This window comes from Colobus angolensis, unplaced genomic scaffold (genome assembly GCF_000951035.1).
Source record: "Colobus angolensis palliatus isolate OR3802 unplaced genomic scaffold, Cang.pa_1.0 Scaffold58, whole genome shotgun sequence".
NCBI classification, from domain to species: domain Eukaryota; kingdom Metazoa; phylum Chordata; class Mammalia; order Primates; family Cercopithecidae; genus Colobus; species Colobus angolensis.
Window position 1 is genome coordinate 10,102,264 of NW_012119376.1, and position 25,249 is coordinate 10,127,512.

Sequence of the window (25,249 nt, forward strand, 5' to 3'; positions counted from 1 at the left end):
GACCAGCCTAGCCAACATGGTGAAACCCCACCTCTACTAAAAATACAAAAATTAGCTGGGCATGGTGGTGGACATCTGTAGTCCCAGCTACTCAGGGGACTGAGGCAGGAGAATCACTTGAACCCAGGAGGTAGAGGTTGCAGTGAGCTGAGATCACGTCACTGCACCCCAGCCTGGGTGACAGAGTGAGATTCTATCTCAAGAAAAAAAACAGAGATGAGGTAAATATGGCAAAATGATAACAAGTGTTAACTCTAGAACATAGTATATTTTCCATACTTCTATATGTGTATAAAATTTATAATAAAATGTCAAATACATAGCTTCTTGGCATTTCTAATTTTAAAACAGCAAATGTAATTTATACATATTTACAAATAAGTATGTGCATTTATATGTATGTTAGAAGCAAAACCGTAATGGCCCAGTACATGGGTCTCAATTGCTTTTCTAAAACGTTATTGCCATAATCAAGCCAGGGTGATTAAAACTGAAATGATAAAACACAAAATTGCGCAGTTCCTGTATTCTTCAATAAACTGTTCTTGCACCTAAGTTATTTCGACAATTTAGAGGGATAGACGATCAACTGCATTACACCAGTTGCAAATATTTTACATTTTAGAAGTATTCAAATTTTAAAATATGTTGAAACTCCTATTTAGCTGTTTTAATAAAACCATTATGACGAAAATGTCTAGATGGTTTGCCTAAAATCCCACTTAATATTTGATTTATTGTAACCACAAATTACAAAAATTAGAGATTATATAAAGTACTCTTAAGTAAAATATATATCATTTAATAAATGTGCAATATGTCCAATAATACCATGTGTGAGAAATACGCCTAATTAGGTCAAATTGGATTATCAATAGAACTGTATGAAATAGTACTGTGTTTTAAACAAATAAAATTAACAAATTGCATAAAAACATCCATAGAAATATTACTTAGTCAGGATTATATGAAGTATAGGCCATATATGTTTAAATATTTAGAGTCACTTGATGCATTTTCTAATACTTATCACAATAGTCTGAAACATTTTAGAAATCACATATTTCTGTGGTATCAGAAGCTAGAATTCCATGACATAAAATGAAGGAGATACTTGGTGTATATAGCATTCACTCACTTAGTGAAGATTTATTTTCTTCTCCCAACTGGCAAGTATGCAGAGCAACATTCAGTAAGTATTTCTTAAAATAAATTAGTATCTATTATAGCAGATTAATTTTTTTTCTTTTTTTTTTTTTTGAGATGGAGTCTCACTCTATTGCCTAGGCTGAAGAGAAATGGCGTGATCTGGGCTTACTGCAACTTTCACCTCCTGGGTTCAAGCAATTCTCCTGCTGCAGCCTCCTGAGTAGCTGGAATTACAGGTGCGCACCACCATGCCTGGCTATTTTTTTGTATTTTTAGTAAAGACAAGGTTTCATCATGTTGGCCAGGCTGGTCTCGAACTCCTGACCTTGTGATCCACCCGCCTCAACCTCTTCAAAGTGCTGGGATTACAGGCGTGAGCCATCGCGGCCGGCCTTAAAAAAATTTTTTTAGAGACAAGGTCTTGCTCTTGTCTCCCAGGTTAGAGTGCAGGGGTATAATCACAGCTCACCGTAAACTCGAACTCCTGGGCTTCAGGGATCCTCCTGCCCTAGCCTCCCAAGTAGCTAGGATTGCAGGTGTGCACTACACCCAGCTAATTATTTTTTAATGGAAACTGAGTCTAGCTATGTTGCGCAGGCTGGTGTCAAACTCCTGGTCTCAAGCTATCTATCCTCCAGTCTCGGCTTCCCAAAGTGTTGTGATTACAGGCGTGAGCTACTGAACCTGGCTTTATAGCAGATTATTAAAATATATCTGGTCAGTGTAAACCAGTGAACTATACAGTTTAGACAGGAGTATTGACTGTAAAATTAACTTTCACGTCTCAATTATTCAGTTTGGTAGAACTGACAAATATTACCTTCACCATACACAACAATCTCAGTGTACATCTAGATGTTAGAATCCATAAAGTGCCAGTATGACTCACTGATAGACAGAAGAATACAGATTAATAAAATAGAGCTACAACTTAATTTTGAGTTTCAGAGATAACCAATATTTCCATTAAATAAAATACAAATATACTGATAAAGTTCAATACTGAACTATGGGTTTTCAACTTATGTAATGGTAACTGTCCCCAAGTATATTTATGTGTTTGCTTTTTGAAATTTAGAACAGACTTTTCCTATACTACTATAAATACAACTTGGCCCCAGGCTAGGTTAGAAAATATACATAAAACTTAATCTAACTGAATTAAAATATTAATAGCACTAATAGCAGTAGTTGAATTCTGTTCTCTAGAAATCAAGGGCCAAGTAACTTAGACGGGAAGGAAAAAAAAAAAGCAAAAGCTTTCCTTCTGGACCTAAGAACAGCTCTCAGGAAAAGTTTGAAATGGCTGCCCTTTGCCTTGGAATCTTTGTAATTCCCTTTCTGGGTTCCTCTTATGTCTGGGTGGAGTTCATTTTCTCCCTCATCTGCCAATTCTTTGTGGTATTTTTTTTGAGATGGAGTCTCATTCTGTCACCCAGGCTGGAGTGCAGTGGCACAATCTCGGCTCACTGCAGCCTCTGCCTCGTGGGTTCAAGCGATCCTCCTGCCTCGGCCTCCTGAGTAGCTGGGATTAGTAGAGATGGAGTTGCACCGTGTTGGCCAGGCTGGTCTCGAACTCCTGACCTCAAGTTATCCACCTGCCTTGGCCTCCCAAAGTGCTGGGATTACAGGCATGAGCCACTGCGTCCAGCCTCTTTGTGATATTCTGAGTCTTCGCCACACGGGGCCGACTCTAGACTCACTGACATAGGAACTTGTCCAGATTCCCCATAAATACTGACTCCCTGTCTCACACTCCAGTCCACAGCCATTTTACCAAAACAATTGCTGTCAGAGAAGGGCCAGGAAGGAATCAATCTGATTTAATTAAACAAAATGTGCTTGCAACCCTTATTTCAAAATAATACTAAGCATCAGCCAGGTGCGGTGGCTCACACCTGTAATCCCAGCACTGTAGGAGGCTGAGGAGGGCAGATCACTTGAAACCAGGAATTCGAGACCTGCCTGGCCAACATGGCAAAACTCCGTCTTTACCCAAAAATACAAAAAAAATAGCTGGGTGCCAGTGGCTCACACCTGTAATTCCAGCTACTTGGGAGGCTGAGGCACAAGAATCACTTGAATCTGGGAGGTGGAGATTGCAGTGAGCCGAGATCACCCCACTACACGCCAGCCTGGGCCACAGGGTAAGACCCTGTCTCAAAAAACAAAACAACAACAACAAAACCCGAAAAACTAAGCATCGCAAATACTTAAACAGGGCAAGTTTTAAGATTCTCACAATTTGGAATGAGAAACTATCACAAGGATGGGAAACCCCTTTAAGGGAATGGGCAGACTCTCAAAGGTTGCTATCCTATGATCGTGCCATTTAACTTACAGCAAGAAATATGACTTTCAACTTCTGAATCCAGGCTCTTCAATTTCTCTAGGGTTATGAAGTTTCCCTCTGCATAGCACAGGTGGATGGAGGAGAGAGGGCTCTGCAGGTGGCTGGGTATTGGGCTATTTAATGTTAGAAACTGCTTTAAATAATTTAGGGAAGCAAAATTTGCATTCTTATTTACATTTGGCTCCGGATTAATTTGGAATTTGTTGTATTTCATCAACACACACCCACTTTAGGGTTACAAGGGAAATGTCTTTTGATATTAAAACCTCACAGCAGATGGTCAACTTCAGATTGGCCTCACAACATTGACAGTTGACTTTCTTATTCTGACAGTCAAATACATTGCAATTATTTTCTGTCTGACTAATTTCAGACTTCATTTAAAATTGGAACAGTCTCTGAGCTTTGGTTGCCTAGGGATACAGCATAAAAAATAAAAAATTTGGAGCATAAAGTAAACTATATCGATATATTTTTATAAAACATTTGAGGGCAGAAGATAGTGACACGTGTCATACATGATCTTAGTCTTAGTCACAACAAGAAATGTTTCATTTCATCATGCTTTGGGAAATCTGCACTCAAAAATTTCTAGCATGTCTCATAAGAGTAGCAAAAAGGAATTATTGGATTTTTCTAGACATCAAGAAATAGTATACAAGCATTACTCCTCTATGTTAAAATGTTGAAAACAAAAAACAGACCACCACCACCACCACCACCACCACCACCACCACCACCACCACCACCACCACCATCAAAGATGACAGTTTTTCAGCGAATGAATTTTAAAATACCAATGTTGGAATAGTAATTACCTGCAAGGGGCTCGCCAGGGACCTGTTTTTAGGTACTGTAAATGCTTTGAGAACATTGTCTTCATCTTCTGATGCTGGTGCCATTAAAATGGAGCTTGTAAGAATATTCTAAAGGGAAGAGAATAATTTGAAATTTAAATGAGGTTGGATAATATGAGAGCCAACATTTCTCTAACACTGTGGAGAGTAGATTACTATGAGATGATACACATTAGCATAAAACAACGCAGTTATCTGCCAGAAATTCTCCTCACTACGAGCTAAAAGGAGAACTCAACTATGTCTGAACCTTAATCCCATTGTGGCAAACATCACCACAACACAAAGCTCCTTTGGGATCCCAGAATTCTAGGCATGTGTTAGGCACTCAAAACACATGTGCTGAATGAATTAATAAATACATGCCTTTCAAAACAGAAGATTAACGAAGTTCTGGGGAGAGAACACTTTCTTTCATATACTGGTACAGAACTATCAACACTTCAGAGCTATAAATTATTGGTAAAAAATGGTGAAAAGTAGGGAATTTAGAACAAGACCTGAGTTCCAGCCCAGCACCATCCCTTATTAGGTATATAATCTTGAGCGAATGACTAAGCCTCTTTGTGCCTCTGTTTTCCAGTTGACATAACAGAAATGATAGTAATTCCCACCTGGCCGGGCGCAGTGGCTAAGGCCTATAGTCCCAGCACTTTGGGAGGCTGAGGCAGGTGGATCACCTGAGGTCGGGAGTTTGAGACCAGCCTGACCAACATGGAGAAACCCTATCTCTACTAAAAATTCAAAATTAGCCAGGTGTGGTGGTGCATGCCTGTAATCCCAGCTACTTGGGAGACCGAGGCAGGAGAATCGCTTGAACCAGGGAGGCAGAGGTTGTGGTGAGCCAAGATCGCGACATTGCACTCCAGCCTGGGCAACAAGAACGAAACTCCGTCTCAAAAAAATAAAAATTAATAAAAATAATACCAACCTTACAGGATAATTGTGAGAATTATTTGAATTAATTCATTGAAAGCCCCTAGAATAGTACTTACCACTTAGTACCTACTAAATAAATCTCAGCAGTTGTTATTAGCTCTGATTTTCCTTAAGACATAAGGACAACCATTCACAAATTATAAACTTTAAAAATGGTGGTGGTAACCCAAAGCAATTGGGTACACTACTGGGCATCTGCTATAGACACTGGTTGATACCATATGAGATGCTACACAAACCAAACAAGAGACAACTTAACAAGAAGACAATATTATTTAGAAGACAAATAAAGGAAAATATAAAAATTAACATAGTTTTTATATCCATGTAGCAGATTTTTTTAAATGGCAAAGGCACTCAAATCATAAGAAAACAAATAATGAAAATGTCTGCAATGTTTCTAATACATGAAAAAACTCAACTGTATACTCTACATTAATAATCATTTTTTAAAAACCATGCACAGGAGAATATTTAGAAATAAGATGCCTTAAAGAGGCAGTGCTGAAACCGCAGCAGCCCCACATGCCACACACAGGACTGTGTGAGGCGCCAGCGTCATGTAACAACTTGGGGGCCAGTGCACACATACCGGTGCATCTGCCACAGGCGAGGTCTGCGTGAACAGTTGGGTATTCAGACTGTCCCCTTCCCAGTGGTGTGAGCAGAAGAAGTTTCCTGATTTATCAGTTGGAGATTCCACCTGAAAGCATATAGAAAGTGCTTTGTTGTTTCTAGAACTTCCTATGAAACATGTACAGTCAGGAGTATATTTCTGGCCAGTCCCTCAAATACTTACATAAAACTATGTTGCTAACTTACACTATCAGCTCATTTTGCTTACACTATCAGCTCATTTGCTTCTGGATTCAACAAAGAACCACTGATGGCAAATTTAAAATGTGACTAGCTCCAAATTTACTGCCCATAAAGCTCCTATGTTTTCAACCAACGTTCTGATTCTAGGTGTTTATTCTATTATAAATATATTTTAATGATATATCTAGTAGTGTTGTATCTGTCAAGGATTTTATTTTGGTGACATAAAGGGTCTTTTGGTGACAAAAGACTGGTTTTTAATCACACTTCTGGTAAAACTCTGCATTACTGAATAAGCAAATCAGATTTTTAACCATGAAAAAATATCAAATACTTATCTTTACATGAAAATAAATTCAAGAAGCACTGTATCTAACCTGCTGGAAAACAACTGTGGCCAACAAGCTAAAACTTTGATCCTTGCAGGTTAGAGTCCCTTTTTTTAATACAATGAATTAAAGATACTATTATTTTAATTTAAATTCCAATTCTTCACATCTAAAAACGAAATATCAACTTTCTATAATCAGTAATGTTTAAAAGTACATTAAAAAGCTGTTTCCCTCCCTTTTCTTGATCCTCTCTAGCATGTTTTCTGTCCAAACATGAAGCAGATAGAGATGGCTTGGCTTCCCAAAGGAAAGGTCAATGATGCCTACAGTCTGGCAGTACCTTTTCACTGCACCTTGTATGGAAATCTCGCATGAAAAGTGGTGGTGATGCACAGTGCCAATGGCAGACACATCAAGCTGCACACAAGGAACAAAGTGGGCAGGATTCTCAGCTTGTTGCTTCCAAAGGATTTCGTGTTTACCTCTTGTTTGATTTTCTTCAGTAAGGGTGGTCCATTTTCTCGAAACTCAGCAACAATTCCAGATTCATCAGATTCCTGTTTGATCACATCCTGCAGGTCTTCTACTAGATGAGAGGGTGTCTGAGGCTAAAGGGAAGAGTGGGTATTTTTGCATCAGAGAGAACTTCTGACGGGACTAATAAATCAACTAAACCCAAGAACTTTTCTAGAACTTACTAGCATCTTCAGGGGACCATATTTAATTTCTTGAGCTGCAAGCGCGTGTTTGAATGGTGTAGGAGTTCTTGGAGAGCTTTCTAAGATTGACCTTTTGATAGCTGGGGTTCTAAAACTTTAAAAAGAAAAGAAACAGTGGCTCAATATAAAACAATACATGTCCCTACATGGTTTTACCTGTTACATTTAATATTTTTCCACTGAATACAACAAACTCTGTTATGGATTTAGAATTGGGTATGCTGATTAATCATATTATTCGTTAAGAAAAAGAGAATATGCATATCACATATTTTCAAATATTTCAAAATGTTATACCTCGAAGAATAAAAGCATTAAATGATTTTCCATCTTTCCTCAATGGCTCTGAAGACACACATAGTGCCTACGATCTGTATAAGACTATGAGCATCAAGAAGACCTGATGTCATTTACAAATCAGTTTTCCCTGTTCATGAAAACAGAGCCCATACTACGAAACATGTTAACCTTTCAAAATTTACTTTTTGTACTTCGAAATAAGAGTGCATTTCTTTTCAAGGTTTCTGATAATTCACACTTTCTCTACCATTTTTCTGAATTGATTAAGGCTTTATTGAATAAAAATGACTGCTTACTCATCCCTTGGCTTCTAATCATATAATATTCCTGGGGATGTCAGAAGAGGTCCTATCTACACATAAATTCAAAAAGAAAAAATAAGATTAAAAAATACAAACTAAAAATAAATAAATAATAAACAAACAAAATTAAATAAAAATACAAACTAGGTAAGAAATCATACTCATTCTTATTCTGAAACTTATAATTAGAGAGGAAAGGAGGTTGAAAATCTGGCTTTCATAAGAAGGCCTTATGGAGGGAACAAACAAACTGAATGGATAAGTTTTATGAAAACTACTTGTGCATAGATAGGAAATTTTGGAGTAAGTTACAAAGGTAATTTAGTTTATCTTCCCATCTACCAGTAGGTAGTTGAAATATGCCCAGGACAGATATATTCAATGGGAGAATAGACATGATTATATATAAGTGGCCAGTAAAATTACACACATACAAGTGGATCAGACATCTGGGGACTATATTCCATTAATTAAATATAAGTAAATAAGATAAATAATTTTATTTCCTGAACCAAAGACTTACACAGTATTTTCCTTTTGAGTTTTCACAGTCTGGTCTCTATGAAATGGTGTTGTAACAGTCAATTTGTGACCAATGAGAGGGGTGGAAGTTAAAGAAGGCATTTCCGAGTCTGAGTTTTCATGGTTACTGGAAGTGTTTAAGAACTAAACATGGAGAAAAAGAAAAAAATTACTTAGATTAGATGGCAATTCTTTAAATTTAAAAATCACAATTTAAAAATCACACCTAGATAACAAGAATGTTTTACTGACCCACTATATTAAGTAATAAAGATGTTAACAAGCATGTCATGTTGACTAGGGTATTGTTTTATTTCAACCGAGCAGCCAAGATTTGGGTGTGGTTTCCAAGAAATAAAATTTAGGGTCAATGCTGAAAAACTTGCAAAACTTTGAGAAAATAGTCTCAATAAATGACACTTATCATTAAAGATAATGAGATGTGTTCTTTCTTAACATTTAAAAGGCTTTAGTGATTTTGGGGAAAATAATAGTTAATAATTAATAGTTGCCTTTCATACTTTGTTTTTTCTCTTTAATAATATATGAACCAAAATTAGTATTACAAAAGGTTTACATTATGTGGAAAATTCTTGAATAATAAACTGTGTCTCTCAGAACACTAAAGTTCTGGGAAAAACTAGGTGTTCCATAAATAATTCCAAGGTAAAATAAATTTGGGAAACACAACATATTGTAATCTTCTCCTGGAAATTCACAAGGCACAAGGGCATATTAATAACTCCGAGAAGGCCTGCAGTTAAAAAAAAAGTTTTTAAAGAAATGGGGTCTTGCTACATTCCCCAGACTGAACTTGAACTCCTGGGATCAAGCGATCCTCTCACCTTAGCTTCCCCAGTAGCTAGGACTACAGGCCCATGCCACTATGCCCAGCTAAGAAACCTACTTTTAACTTTTTGTTTGATTCAGTGTTTCTCAAATGTACATACCTATATCATACCTAAATCTGTTCTTAAAACAAATTCAACAGATACAATTGGAAAAATGTTTTAAAGTACCAAATTATCTACTAATTTTAATTATTTAAATAATTTAGGAACACAAATCTCTGATAAGCATTGTAATTTTCATGCCTTAGAAAAAGCTGTATGAAATAAAAATATTCGTTGGCAAAAACTGCACTAGTAATGTGCACTAGCATGGCACAACTCAAAAGAGCCAATGTTGAGAAACTGAAATTAAAAATATGTTCTCTTCCTTAAGCATTTGTTTCTCCTCTTCCTCCCAAACTCTTCCACTTAAAGATGAATTGGAACCTTTAAATTTTCTAGCTGCACCCCAAATGTTATATAAACACAATTTGGTTCCCTCCTCCCCTGGGTCAGTGAATCGCATAAGAATAAATGAAAGAGGCAGAAATGATGTTAACAATTTTAAAGGGAGGGATCAGGTGGGAGAAACAGAAAGGGACAGAAATGTTAAACTCTAGTGTTGAAGGAAATAAAAGTACGTTTCATGCAACTATCTTTCAAAACCACCCAAAAAGTAAAAGAGAGAGAATGATGCCAAAATCAACAGTTAGCCTGCAGACAGCCTAAACTTTGGGAGGCAGTATAACTTAGCAACAGCTAGATTCAACTACGGAATGAAATCAGCGAAGGCAGCAGCAATTAGTCATTTGTTCCGAAGTATTAGTTTCTAGATTATTAAGGCTCAGGTGTCTGTTGAAAATGAGTAACAGCTGTGCAGAAGTTGTGTTCTACCTGCGAGGGAGAGAAGGGTAGGCTTTTGACAGGGGAACGCTTGGGAGTTGAACTGCTGACGTCAGCAAATATGAAGGAGCTAGAGTCTCCAGTGGCTAAGGGGCTGGCCTGGCCCCGCTTTTTTCGAAGGATGACCAGCGGAATTGTGCTGTGCCTTGCAGGAGGTAAGACCTGGGGTGGGTCAAGTGAACTCTCACTCAACATACGTTTGTTCACCCTTGGGCTAGGTTCTCCTGCAGGTCTAGTCCCATTGCCCTCTCTTTGCTGAAGATGTAGGGCTTTGCCTGTGTGATGTTGGCTAGGTGAAAAATCTGCTTCTTCAAAGAATTCAAAACTGCTGAGATCACACCATGATGAAGAATCCTGAAACAATGTGGGAGGCACAGAACTTTGAGACAGTATGTGCCATCATCACCTGAAACACAGCACTGAGAGAGAGATGCTCAACGCAAAGCAAACACTGGGCCCATTGGTTTGGCTTCTTGAGCGACAGCTTCAAGATGAGCAGTTGCTCTGTTATACCGCAGTAGAGCGGGGTCTAGCGGGCTGCCTCGAGGCTGGCCCTCTGACGTGCTGCAGGGACCTCCCGACACTCTACATCTGCATGCAATGGAAAGCAAAATGAAGACCTTTTCTAGACGGCATATTATGGCAATGGTCATCTCCTATCCAATGAGTACAATAAATGCTTTTTAACCAACTGGGAAAGGAACCAAGTGTTTGCTGAGGAGGTGCTGAATACAAATTTGTTTCACTAAAGATGATTCATCTCAGTGAAGCAATAGGACTAGTAATCAATAATCAGCATTTTGTGGAAAGAGCCAGGTATGACCAACGAGCTGATTATCACTTCAAATACACTAAAAGATGGCTTTCAGCTCTGAGTAAGCAAACCCTTAATGTGCCGTTCAAAAGCAAGACAAAATTCTAGAGAAGCACCATGAAGCAAAGAAAAAAAAAAAGTTAAAAGTAAATCAAACACCATTCCATTCCCATAATTCAGGCTCTGCTTTATAAGTCATCAATTTGACTATTTTTAAAAATATGACTTTTGAAGGAAAAGTGTGAAAATGTGAAAAAAAACTCTTCCTTCAAAAGTCCTGTTTTGTAAGTATTTATAAATACTTTCGTCTCGGTATGCTATGAAATCAGACCTTTGAAAAAACATATGAATGAAGATAAAAATCATACTTCTACCTTTACATTAATATATGCTAATAACATCTTGGCTATAGAAAATGGCAATGATTTAAGAAATGGGTTTTCTAATTGATCTTCCAGAATCGTTAACTTCCCTTCACAATTCTACTTACAGAATCTATAAATTGGAGTGTTTCTGCAAATTCTAAGAGGTTCTTAACATTATCCAGAATGGTGCCCTGGTGGACGATCATGCACCTTGCTGGCGAGGCGCTTTCTTCAGGTAGGGAGCCAGGATCCGCTGGCAGAGATGGAGTGGAGTGGTGTTCTCCCAAACAGGAAACAGGTGCAGTGTCTCCATGAGGTCTGGTGTGGTCGGCAATGGTGGTGCTGTGCCACCCGGGGTAGCTGCATGTGTGGTTCTGTGTCTAAGGAAGGGGGAAGGGTGTAGAAATAAAGAGAGGAGAGAAGAAAGGGAGAAGGAACTTAGCAATGAAGTTGCACAAGGTATCAGATGCTGTTGGAGGAAAGATAAGAGTAGTTGCATCATCCCAAACTTACGCCTATGAAACAGTTGTCAAGATGTTTCCTTTTATCAATGCAAGACCCTGTTTTTAATAGTGCTAGAGGTTGTACCTACTATATGATTACCTTGCTATAATTTTGTAAAAATGTCAAATCATAGGTCTATATTTCGAAGTATAATTCTCGTATCGTCTTAAAATTCCACTTTAATATAATTTGCCAAGGTCCATAAATGCTTGCTGTGAGTGAAGAACTGAAGAACTGTCCTATTTGCATTCTAACCACAAAAAAGCTAGAGCACTCAGGAGGCAGAGTTGCTTTGATCTACACATATTCTTGTTGCTTCTATCCCTTTCTAATGCTACAGATTGCATTGATGCAGTGAAGCACTGCCAAATCAACGTGGTTAGGAAAGCAGAAGAGCAAATTAACAGAAGTCTCCTTACAGTATGACCACACAACAGGAGAAATTGCAAAACATTAACTAAAGTTAAAAAGTGGTCGAACTAGCATGTGCACATAATCATCTTATTATTTAACAAAAATAAATTTACCCCTAGGAATACCTACTGGGCATCACTTCTCTTTTATTGTCTTTGTTGGTTAACTATATATGTTACAAAGCACAAGGAGCCATCCCAGTTGGCTGCCCAGTCACTAAAGAAGATGTCAGAATTCAGTAATGGCCCACATCACTTTCACACATGCAAATAAAAGAGAGCAGCTAATGTTATTTATGAAGAGGTTTTATATATAACCTTTTACATGTATATACTGAACATGCATCAAATCATATCCGAAATTATAAAATATGAAAATATAGGTTAACAAAATAATAGAAAAAAACCAAAATGGTACCATATACATAGCTCTGTAGAAAATGCAGATTTTCATTCATTTTATCTTTGCTAGTCTTTAAACTGATTATAGTCCTTCTGAAGAAAACAAAATTGATGATAACAATCATAAGTGGATATTGCATTTTTATTGCAATTACAAAAAGACTGCTTCCAATTTAATCAGCATATATTCTGATACAAACTACATTTTACTACAAGCAACTTCTTGTGTTGAGACATTCTGAAAGGATATATAGAGCCTTGGTAAGTGTAATATTTAGAAGAGAAGAGTGCTTAGGTAAACTGAGGCAAAGCTGCTATCCCCTCATTCAAGCACATGATGACAGTCTTACTGGTAGCGCCTGCTGTCCTTTTAGCTCATTCTCAGTTGACATTAGGAGCAATTCTAATTCCTTTATTCGTTTTTCCTTCTCAGGGTCTTCATCATTATAGTGTCTCTGAAATTACAAGGTAAGGGAAATAAAGACAAAGGTCTGACTGGAAGCTGCAAATACAATAAATGTAGCCAATATGGTCATGAGGTACCACACCGCCCAAAGAGCCTCACTGCGAAAACAACACCAACCAAACTGGCTCCTACAGAAGTCTTTGTGAATGTTATTTCAGACTTCAGGGAGTGATGTGACATCTCAGACAAGAGTAGATGCTGACTGATGAGTTATTTCATCTTGCAACATCAAAGAATCAGAAAACTCTAGAGCAAACTCATTCTAGAAGACAAGATTAATAGATTGCTGGCCAAGACTCTGCTCTCCTCTCCATGTTCCCTTTCCTTTTTACTTCAGTTGCTCAGGTGAAAATATGTGTTTAGATGAAAGAAATAAGCATTTCTTAAAAGTGGTGCTTTGAACAGGGAATGATCAATGATCTTACCTGAATGGCGGCGGCAGCTGGCTGCGGGACATTGACTATATTTACATGTAACGCTACAGGGTATGGAACATGACTGGAGACCTAGATGGAAAAGACAAAACAAAGGCCACGTCATTCAGGCTACATATGCTGAGGTTTTGTTCTGGGACTGAGAGAAAAAAACACTTTACTGATAAAATACACTAAACAATTTTTAAAAACCTTTTAATGTGAAATTTCGCCAGGCCTTTGAAATGGCTGAACAGCTAAAGGAACATAGTGAAAAAAATGTAAAGTCCTCATCAATCCTTGGGAAGTGTTGACAAGCACTTTACATTTTGGGATGTGTTCCTTAATTACAGAAAAACACAATGAAAAAACAACAAAAAATATATTCTAAAATACATTAATGAATGTTTGAAAATTGTTTCTATGGGAAAAACTGATGGTACCAGCTGTTTGTAAATAAAAATATTTTTCTTGCCGGGCGCGGTGGCTCACGCCTGTAATCCCAGCATTTTGGGAGGCCGAGGTGGGCGGATCACGAGGTCAGGAGATCGAGACCATCCTGGCTAACACAGTGAAACTCTGTCTCTACTAAAAATACAAAAAATTAGCTGGGCCTGGTGGTGCGCGCCTGTAGTCCCAGCTACTCGGAGGCTGAGGCAGGAGAATGGGGTGAACCCGGGAGGCGGAGCTTGCAGTGAGCGGAGATGGTACCACTGCACTCCAGCCTGGGCGACAGAGCGAGACTCCGTCTCAAAAAAATATACATACATTTTTCTTGGAATAATTTTGAGTTTTAATAAAAAGCACAAGATTTATGACAATTTATTCATCTGAGACCTTTCTGTAAAGTTTGTAGTCAAATCCATGAACAGAGAAGAATAAAAACTATTTAAGAACATGCTTTGCATATAATTTGAATATGAGCTCTCTATTCTTGGGTACGTTTCATCATTTATTATTGTTGGTCTTAAGATTAAATTTTCTCGATTTTTTTTTTCCCTTTCTTCTTCTTTTTCCACCTATTATGGATTATCCCTTTCCCTAAATATAAATACTAGAAATAAGGAAGGGATCACACTGATCCAATGGAAACTGAAAGGAGACATCAGAAAATGAATGTCACAAAGTTCTGCTCCTGACTCAGAGTAAGAAGGTAAACATTTACTGAGTGAATAAATTAAGACATGTCTGCCTGATCACTACCAGAATGGAACATACCATAACCGCTGAATTTCAGTGTCAAACTCTCTCCTCTTTAAACGTAATACTACCTTCCCTTTTCATTTTGGAAGAGAAAAACATTACATCTACAAATGCGACTCCATTCCCCTATTCTTCAATAGTACCTTAAGTAAATTTACATTCAAAGGTTGCCTTCCAATTAGATTTGAAGCAGCAAGTTAGAATCAGACAGCTCATTTTCTAGTCAGCACTATCTCTATGAGCTGTGTCACCCTGGGCAAAGCACTTACCATCCTCGTTTCTGGAGACATAAACCAGGGGTAACAAACAAGACCTACATCCTATCTACTTCAAAGGGCATCGGTGAAGACTGGCCATGATCATGCTCAGGAAAGTTCTCTGAAAAGTATACAACTGCAAAGTATGATTATTACCTGGAGCTAAACTAATCATCTCTCTCATTAAACTAGATTCTCAGGAATGGCTTACATTTTGTGCTTCAGAAATGTGGTAATAGGAATAGTCGTTGTTAACAGTGGGCTGGCCAGTTGCAGGGAGTTGAGCTGTAGGTGGAGGCTGAGCAAAACCCATCAAATGACTGTTCTTCTGGAAGCTTGTGGCCACTGCTGGCTGGCTGGCTTTTGAAGACTCCTGCAGATAACCTTCCTGTTCGACCTTCCGACGCATTGTAGAATTCCAGTGGTTCTTGATAGCATTATCAGTTCTGCACAGAAATATATCACACAAATTTCACAAACAAAAATTTCAATTCAGATTAAAGTGAATTGACAGAAAACTGTTTCTAACAGTGACCTTTCCCTTGGGCCTAATAGTTGTTTTCTCTTTTTAATTGTTTCCTTCTCCTCCACCCTCTAAGATCAGGCTTTCTCTAGTGCCTAGTTAGAAATCCATAGATTTCTCTTAATTACACAATCTGGAATGCATGTCGTTTTCTAGAAATATCAGTATCTTTTAACCATTTCATTTCCTTGGTAAAGGAGTACGTTCAATACAATAACGCTTCAGGTTTATTCTGACCGGTCGCGGTACAAGACTCTAACACAATGTAAAGTTGCAGCTGCCTTGGAGAAATTACTCCTTTGAATGTGGCACAGCAGGGCCTACATACCACGATAGGGACATGGTGAAGTTTAGTGGATGATAAGATGCTGCTGATGAAGAATACTTCACTCTTTATCTCTCAAAGCACTAGCAAGAACTTTTGAGACCAAAAAACCTCCTACCCTTTGAAAGCTACCCCAACTGTTTTTTGAATCAGACAGAGATGAGAGTGGAAAATGGGATCCCGAAGGGAAAGATCCTAACCCCCACTATATTTTCAAACGGCAACGCATTTTTTCTAAAGTCTTTCCATTCTCAGGAAAACAGTTTCTCAATTCAAAGAAACCGTTTAAGCCTCCCTTTTTCTATTTCAATGGGGGTGGGGGAATGTATGCTAAAGAAAGAGGAAGTTCAATAGCCCTGTTAATTTTGAGAAGAATCAGCAGTGTATCCTCTCAGGCCATATGGGAGTAAAGGCCTTTTTTTACCAACCTCTTAAAATTTCTAAGTTTATACTGAACCACAAGGGTGCAAATGCTTTGGAGCATCACTAGAGAATACTACATAAACTTTCTCCTGGATTATGAAGCTCAAGAATAAAACTATTTTTAATATTTTCTATCTATATCATTTTAATGCAAGATTTATCATTAAAAGTATCGCTTTCCAAAGTAATGAAATCTGTTATATACTAAATGGGAAAAATGGGACAAAAATGAGCTTCCATAGTTATCCCTCATAATGAGGTCATTTTCTTGCCTTGTTCTTTAAAAAGAAAGCATTATTACCCTGACCATTATTTAAAAACCTGGAAGTAGTATGAGAATTCAAGAAATACACTATTTCTTTATCAACGAAGTAAAAAATTAAGCAAAGTGGTATAATGAAATGAATAATGGTGGCCAGGTATGGTGGCCCATGCCTATAATCCCAGCACTTTGGGAGTCGAAAGGATTGCTTGAGGCTAGGAGTTTGAGACCACCCTGGGCAATACAGCAAGACCCCATCTCTACAAAAAATACTTAAAAATCAGCTCAGTGTAGTGGGGTGCAGCTGTAGTCCTAGCTACTCAAGAAGCTGAGGTGGGAGGATCCCTTGAACCCAGGAGTTCAAGGATGTATTGAGCTACGATCATGCCACTGCATTCTGTCACACATGAGTGACAGAACAAGCCTCTGTCTCTAAAAAATAATAATTAAAAAAAAACATTAAAAGAAATGAATGATGGTTATCAGGCAAATGATAGCTGAGTTCCTTTGAGTCACTTAACCAGCTATGTGAACTGCTAGAGAGACAAACTGTCTTCAGTTTCTTTCTATGCATTTAGAGTTTTATAGTTTACCAAGTCCTTTGACATTCATTTTACTTGATCCTAACACTGGCCCTGTATGATTCACTTTGGAAATGGGGAAATTGAGGCTGGGGAAAGTTAAATGTCTTCACCCAGGGCTTACTGTTAGGCAGATCCTGGAAGTTCTCAACCAAATAAACTCTAAGATGTCTTCAATCTCTAAAAGCTATGTAGCTGGTTTATCTAATAAAACACTTATGACTGATGAAATATAATTTACTCACCATACATTTAAAGCAGAATGTTCAATACCCACTCCCTCATTCTTCCCGATCAATATATTTTTTGACATATTATTACCGTCCAGGCAGTAGCTTTGCGATTTCTGCCCATCTGTTCCCCAGTCTCTTGTGTGCCTGGTAAATAATTCTGTCTTCCTCTTCTGTCCAGGAGGTTTTCTTAACTTCTGGATTCAAGTGGTTATGCCACCTCTCCCTACATTGTTTTCCAATTCTCCCCTTTAAGTGCTTGGCAATAACAGACCAACGTTTCGGACCGTATTTCTGTACAAGCTCTATCACCTTCAGATAAACACACAAAAATAACCTATGTTTTAAAGTTATGTAATGAGTCAGTATAATCATTCTGCAGTGTTACAAGATCTTTAGAAAATTTCCGAAATTTGCTTTTATTCACTGGAAATATGGGAATAGAGTCCTCTACTTCCTGTTTGCCCATTTTACCTGCTTCCTCAAATAGGAAAATATTCAGCATTTTGGGAATATTCTTAATTATGATTCACACACCAATGAAGAAAGAACTTACTCTCTGATCTTCTTCTTTGGTCCAAGGACCCTTGATGAGCTCAGGGTTTAGTACTTTCTGCCATCGGTGCTGGCACTGCACATCTGTTCGATTCTAGACAAATAAAGTATGCACCACCATAAAGATATGATGTGATAAGGATGTGAATTTTTTGTTGTAATAGGAATCACACATAGACCATATGCAGTGAAAATATTTAAGAGTATTTTAGAGCATGTTTAGAGCCCATCTATCCCTCATTACTTACAGGCTACAGAACACGCAAGTAATACATCAAAGTTGCATCTAAAATTAGACACTCCGCCTCCTGAGGGAAACATTGCTGCCACATGATCTAAAGGACCATCATACTACACATGTGCCTGCCAACTTAACCTTAACCTCAGATACTTTTGCAGAGTATCTACATGGCCTAAGGCTTGATACAGATTCTATATTGTCAGGCTTTCACAGAAACCACCATAAAAGACTAAAGTTTGCTTCCCATTCAAACAAGAGATGTGCTTCAATTCAGGACCATAGTATTTATATTGCAGAAGGAATAAAGATGCATAAAAGATAGGTCCTATGTTACAGGAGTCTGTAATATTATAAGAAGGAAAAGACAAGTAGATAACTGACTATCGTAGAGGCTGAATTTGATTCGTCTGGAAGAAAAGACCAAAACAAAATGATACTGAAGTGAGTAGAGAAGCATCTTCTTAGGAGGAGAATGGTTTCCTTGGGAGGAGTCTTGAAGAGCTCTTCATAAGGACTTTGAAGGATGGACATAACTTTAATTGGTGACGTAAAGGGAGAACATTCTAGGAGGTGGGAAGACCAGGAGCAAAAAAGCCCAGAGGAGGGAAAGCAGAAATAAATTCAAGCAAACCTGCTTAGAGGAAGTAGGAAACAGAACTGGAGCTGTAAGTTGGGGCAATAGAGGGGGCCTCTGTGTGCCAGGTCAAGGCAGTTTACTTAATTTGTGAGATTCTAAGTCACTGTGGTTGGTTTTGAAAAGATAAGGTACAGCTGCATTTTAGGAAGTTCCACCTGCCAATGGTGTTTGGGATGAACGGGAAAGTAGAAAACTGGCTGGGCGCGGTGGCTCACGCCTGCAATCCTAGCAGGTGGATTGGGAGGCTGAAGTGGGCAGATCACTTAAGGTCAGGAGTTTGGGACCAGCCTGACCAATATGGGAAACCTTGTCTCTACTAAAAATACAAAAATTAGCCAGGCATGGTGGCGGGCACCTGTAATCCCATCTACTCAGGAGGCTGCAGCACAAGAATCGCTTGAACCTGGGAGGCAGAGGTTGCAGTGAGCTGAGATCGCGCCACTGCACTCCAGCCTGGGTGACTGGGTGACAGGATGTTCTGTAGCCTGTAAGTAATGAGGGACAGATGGGTGAAAAAAAAAAAAAAAAAAAAAAAAAAAAAAAGAAAAGAAAAGAAAAGAAAAAAGAAAGAAAAATGGAAAACTACAAGTGGGGAAGCCAGTTAGGAAGTTATACGGTAGTCCAAATGAGAGGGCAGGAGCCCAACCTTCAGCACAGCCATGAGAATGAAAAGGACGGGACTGACTATAAAGGAATTCCAGGGTCCTTAGTAACTGCTTAGATGTAGGGGTTGGGGGAATGTGATAAGTCAAGAAAGGTCTCCAGAATTTTAAACCCTCATGCCAAAAAGTATTGCTATTGACAAAAATAGGGAATTTAGGAAAAACTGACTTGGAGGAAACATCAAGTTTAATCATCTACCATGTAACAAACCATCAAAATACTAATTTTCCTATAAATGAAAAGATAAAACAAGAAGCAATTGTTTTTAAAACTTGATAATCTAAATTATAATAATCGATTCTACTAAATTCTAATAATCTATTTAGAAATCCCAATTATATGCATTATAATATAAAATGTAAGTTATGGGTAGGGCATTTCTCCCACTTCTTAAACATGAGTAAATTATACACTATCTTAATAACCCCTCCTAGAATATTTTATAGAAGTCTTTGGGAGAAGCTTTCCTTTCGTTATAAGAAAAAATTACTAACTTACCGGGAGATAATTGGCAATAACTTTCCAGTCATCTGTTCCATTCTGTTCCACCAGCTTCTTTAGTTTTTCATCCTAAGACATTTAAAGGTAATCCTAGAATATCAGTCATTTACTATATAACTCTGTTCAAGTTAAAGTGAATGAGGGAACGAATCTAGAATAAAAAATCTCTCTGAAGTATCCAAATACAGCAGATATAAACGCAATACTCTGACTTGGGAGCATAGATTTATTTAGAGTCAGACCAGAGTTGGCATCTTGACTCAACTATTAATTGTGTAAAGCAAGTATACCATTTTACTTTACTGGGCCTTAGTATTGCCATCTATAAAATGGAAATTAACAGGGTTACTTGGGGATTACATGAGGCAATTTATTAACATGAAGCTGATATTAACAGGGTTATCTGGGGATTACATGAGGCAATTTTGCAAAACATTTATCACAATGCCTGGCATATATTGAGTGTTTATTACAAATAACTGCTTTACTCGGTTGGGAAAAAATGCATTCCAGTGCTAGATTCAGTACACATTTACCTATGTAATAAATAGGATCTGGAGCAAGAAATAGAATATTTCCAGTTAGTTTAACCTTTTATAAAGAAATAAAGATCATTTTTAAAATTAAACTTGAAGGGTATATAAGAAAGTTAGTTAGATTTAGATAGGCCAAATGTGTTAGAACATAAAAGACATTAAACATTTCCAGCTAATCAGTTCTTTTACTTTATATGCTGTTCCCAATCCTACCAGTTCATAAGTATCTTTATAAATGCATTCCTTCTTATGTTTCTGCAAAGGTAACATTCACACACAAGGGAGGTCCCCGGTATAATACAGACACAAGAATTAGGAAACCAATGTTGACAACAGAACTTCCGTATCATAAGGATTATCCAAGTGGACAATCTTAATAGGTAAATTATGAATTTCCTATGAGCCTCTCTGGGAATCCTACCTGCCTGTTAAAAGGAGCTCTGGCTTAAATGAAGCAGAGAACAGTGAAACTGAAGAAGAGCCAATACCATTTATTGTAACATGAATCATCTAAAATTAGTTGCAAAAATGTTTGAGAACATTAGAGAAACTTTTCTCTACATATTAATAATTTTGCTTCTAAAATATTTTTTCATTCCTACAAAATCAAACTTTTGATAAGGCAGCTGAAAAAGAAACAAGGGAAGCAGATATGTCTCCAACCATTATTGGATGCTTTTAAAACATACCTTCATATAGATCGCTCTGTGAAATATATCAAGGATATTAAATGAATACACTGCAAAAAGATGAGTTCTCTGAGTGTTGTGTTTTATTCTTTTGTTTGTTTTGTTTTTGGGAGTAGCAAGTCATTCACTTATTGAGAGAATATTTATTAATATCCTACTTTGAGTCAAGTACTTGTGAATTCAGGAAACACAAAGATGAATAGACATTGAGCCCTGCCCTCAATAGACTTGCAGTTAGCTGGAGGAGGGATATATGTCCCAGCAACAATAAAGTAGAACATGCATCCATGCATGGGATCACAGGAGGACGCATCCAATCCTGCTCGGTGAAGCCAGGGATGGCTTCACAGAAGAGGTGATATCTTCATGGGTGATGTAAAAGTGGGAAGAAAAGGTGGGACAAAAGGATGAGAACTCAACAGGCAGAAGGAAACATAGACGAACCCTAAAATGAGAAGAAGAGGACTTTCAAGAAACTGAAAATAGCGTGGAAATGGATAATATAATGGAGTGGGGGGCGTAGGGCACGCTGCACATGCGGTCTAGAATAAGATCTCAAAGAGGCTGCTAATGATCTTGAGCACCTGTAGTTTAGTTGAAATTTTGTTTTTTATAAATTATACACTCTATCTATTTTCTGTGTCTTGATAAAATGATTAGTTACCTCTTCCCGGGTCCACCTTGTTTTCCCCAAGTGACGCTTTCCAGACTTGGGAAGCAGCCCATCATAGTCATGGTCACACATCTCAAAGTCCTCATCATCCTCGTCACTGCTATATATGCTGCAGAAATAAGAATGGGTAGACGTGGGCTGAAACAAGAGGATTTAGACTACTACTGGATTACAAAACTTACACAAAACTCCTCAACAATCTTTTCAAAGGTTGTGAAGACAAAACTTTGAAAACTTGCACAACAAGATTGTTTGCTGCATTCTGTTGCTCTAGTATTGTAAACTGGTTCTGCTGTTATGGGTATCCACAGATACGGCCAAGGACCTGGCACCTTCCTATTCCCCTGCATGTCTGAACCTGCTGTTACTATTAGACCAGGGACAAGTTACACATTTGGCCACCTTCCAAACAGTGAAGGTTTAAGTTGAAAACTTAAGGTTAAGGACAAGAAAAGGAACAAGAACCCATGTCCTTTATATAAGTGAACACTCAAAATCTTTGGCATTTGTCACATCGTTTAAATAATATTTCTCAAACGTAATAAACAATTCAACTATGCTATTCCAATGGGGTTTTTGTTTTATTAAAAAAAGAAAAAAATCAAGAAGCAATATACCCCAAAATGTAATTATAGTCATCCCATAAAGTCTAGAGGATTAGGAGAATCTAAGAGGAAAGGATTTTAAAACCTAAGGAAGGATAAGAACATTGAGTGATCAAACTTTAATGTTTTGTAAACAAAATTAATACCAAATTGCTCACAACTCCAGGCCTGGTTGATCCAACTTGTGCCCATGTTTACAATACTTAGTTTCTAGAGTAACTAAGTGAATAATTAGGCCACTTGTTAGAGTCTTACTTACTCTTGTTTTTTCTGTCTCTGACAGAATAGTGTTTGAAATATTATAAAATGTAACCTAATCCAGAAGGGATTTCCCCAGAAGAAATCCATGGATTTAAAAGAACCCAATAATATTTTCAAAAGCTTTTTCTTTTATTTAGTTAACCTAGGAAATTTTATGACTTTTGAAGATATAACTCTATGCTTACTGTTTATTAATCACATACTGATTAGATGACAATAATTTTACAGACAGTTTATTTTATAGTTTTTCTTATAAAAAATAGGAAAAATACTATCTTAGAAACTTCACTAAAATTTGTCATAGAAATGTTGAGAAACCCATTAAACTAAGACCAATAAAAACAATGATATAAAGCCATGTCATAATGTAAATCATCGTTTTTAAAAAGAAAAGTTATATTCATTACAGGTTTTGTCTTCCCAAACTAACTCACATATGCATATTACCAGCCCCCTACAAGTCAAGCTAAAGTGCTTACCAAAAATCCTGAATTGGGGGTTCTCATAATTTAAAGCTATTATTTTAAGCAACAATTTGATAGTCCAGGTTGTATGGTGACATGATGTAATCCAAATTTAAAATACCACCACCACCACCAAATAAAACTCCAGGAAATATATATTTATAATCTGTAATAATTCCCTTAATTTAGTGTCTGTGTTTTGAAACAATAGCCTAGTTCTGTTTCCACTGTCAACAGGAGGCACTAAACAACTTCTGAACAAGAATTACAAAAATATAAAACACGATATGATAAAGCAAAAAAAAAAAAAAAAAAAAGCTATAAAGCCCGGAGGTGTAGGTCTGCATCTTTTGAAAGATTCATAGGGAACTCCTTGGAAAGCCCCCAAATGCAGTCCCTTGTGAAATGTGAGAGACACCAAGAAAACCAGAGGAATCTGAAACTGCAGTCATAGATTCAAGTCGAAATAACTTTTCAGGTTTGGCTGGATCTAGAGGTCACATTTTCAGAACTGAGGACATTTTTCAGAGCAGTCATTGAGCACCTCTCTCTCTGGGCAGCAGTTTAACAACCCAGGAACAAGCAACCTATTCAGCCGCCCGCAGGGGGCAGCCAACGTCAGGTGAGAGCACGGGAATCAACAGGACTAGGGTTCTGGAGGCAAAGGTTCTAGTCTAGCCTCCACCTTGCTGTATGACTTGGACAAATCACTTCCTCTCTCTCAAGACTTCAGTTCCCCGCCTTTACATAAGGGCTTGCTTGGATCCTATTTCTAAGGTACTTTCCAGCGCTAATACATGATCCCCCCATGTCCTTCCGTGCCTCTTAAAAGCTAAGCACAGAGGCAAAGATGTACAAAACCAAGGTCTTGGAGGCAAGGTGGAGAATGACTTCTGCAGGACCTGAAGGGGCCAGGACGCAGCAGGGCGAGTCCGGGGCTGCTCACGCGCCCAGTTCCTGAGTCTCCCTGCCAGGCTGGGCACCCAGGCTCGCCTTTGAACTTTGCATGCGATTTGCTTGCTCTAAGTCGTCCTAGTAGCATGATTAATTTCTTCTAAGGAACCTGAAATAACTTTTGCTTTATCTGCTCTGACGAGATCTCAGACCCAACAGTCAGAGGACTTTCAAAGGCTGATTTCAGGGTTGATGCACTCTACTCCCCACCTGCTAGACCCGGTGTGGTTACAAGAGTACAACTATGAATATTACATTCTGTCAAGGAAACAAACCGTGCAAAGAAACGAAAAAGAAAAGAGGTGCTGGGGGGTTGGGAAGAGGGAGGGGAGCGGGAGGAAGTGCCTTGTGGCCGCTACTGTGATTCGGAGGGGTTCAAACTCATTTCGCTGACCTGGTTAATATAATCCCTGCCGAGTTGACGCTCGCCCTTGCAAGAAACGGCTCCGAGCCCGCAGTCCGGTTTCTCTTCCCCCTGAGGCAGGTTCAAGGCTCCCGCCCCTCCCGGCCGCCTCCCCTCTGGGCTACCTGGAGCCTCAGGGAACCTGCGCGGCCCCGCCCCGCGGGGGCGGCCGAGACCTCGGGGCGCGGAGCCTCGGCCGCGCCTCCTCCCAGCACCCCTGCCCGACTCCCTCCTCCTGCTGCCAGTTTCAGCTCTCGAAAAAAAAAAAAAAAAATACAGACGACCCCAGTAGCTGTCCTGTTAAGTTCTAAAGGCGAAAAGTGGAGCCCTCGAGGGCAGCACCTGCCCCGCGCGACCAGGCTCCGGGGGAGGCATAGGGAGCCCGGGGCTCCCCCAAGTCGCCCTCTAGTCCTCAGAGCCCAGTCAAGCCCCAGCGCTGCTCCCCGCCCAGCCCAGCCCGCGGGTGCTGCTGCAGGGTTTCCACCCACGCTCTTTGCAACTTCTCAGCGCCCCGCGGGGACCAGCGCCTGCAGGCTCAACAACAAACCAGTAGGAGAAAATAAAATAACCTAAGGAAAGGCGAAAGAATTTGCTTTGCCTCCAAGGACTTCTCCCTAGAACTCCTTCGCGAGGGTGCGTTCGGTCACCGCGCCTCGGCCGGGGCGACCTAAGGCGGCTGAAGGAGGACGCGAGGAGGCGCGGCGACTTCAGTCGCACCCACGTGTGCGCGCCGCGCAGGGACCTCTCGCCTAGGGGCAGAGCTCGCGGGGATCGCGTCCCGGTTGCGCGGCAGCGGCCTTAGGTGCTGCCGGCCTCGGTCCCCTTGAGCCGAGTGGCGACCGCGACGGCCGCCGAGCTAGC

The 25,249-nt window shown here is 39.0% G+C and overlaps 1 protein-coding gene across 1 annotated transcript in view; it reads right to left on the reverse strand.

The window, feature by feature from the left end:
- The window catches only part of MYB (v-myb avian myeloblastosis viral oncogene homolog), a 36,955-nt gene extending 11,920 nt beyond the window's left edge, over positions 1-25,035 (reverse strand). The window contains exons 1-15 of the mRNA XM_011962114.1: positions 24,987-25,035; positions 21,693-21,810; positions 19,801-19,872; positions 17,763-17,855; positions 17,298-17,518; positions 15,074-15,308; positions 13,415-13,495; positions 12,874-12,978; positions 11,330-11,584; positions 10,017-10,379; positions 8,294-8,436; positions 7,148-7,262; positions 6,932-7,057; positions 5,891-6,001; positions 4,321-4,428 (exon numbers count right to left, since the gene is read on the reverse strand). Of these exons, the coding sequence (XP_011817504.1) occupies positions 4,321-4,428; positions 5,891-6,001; positions 6,932-7,057; positions 7,148-7,262; positions 8,294-8,436; positions 10,017-10,379; positions 11,330-11,584; positions 12,874-12,978; positions 13,415-13,495; positions 15,074-15,308; positions 17,298-17,518; positions 17,763-17,855; positions 19,801-19,872; positions 21,693-21,773 (2,109 nt within the window). The 5' untranslated portion in view covers positions 21,774-21,810; positions 24,987-25,035. The remainder of the gene's footprint in view (positions 1-4,320; positions 4,429-5,890; positions 6,002-6,931; positions 7,058-7,147; positions 7,263-8,293; positions 8,437-10,016; positions 10,380-11,329; positions 11,585-12,873; positions 12,979-13,414; positions 13,496-15,073; positions 15,309-17,297; positions 17,519-17,762; positions 17,856-19,800; positions 19,873-21,692; positions 21,811-24,986) is intronic.
- Between the last annotated feature and the right edge of the window lie 214 nt (positions 25,036-25,249).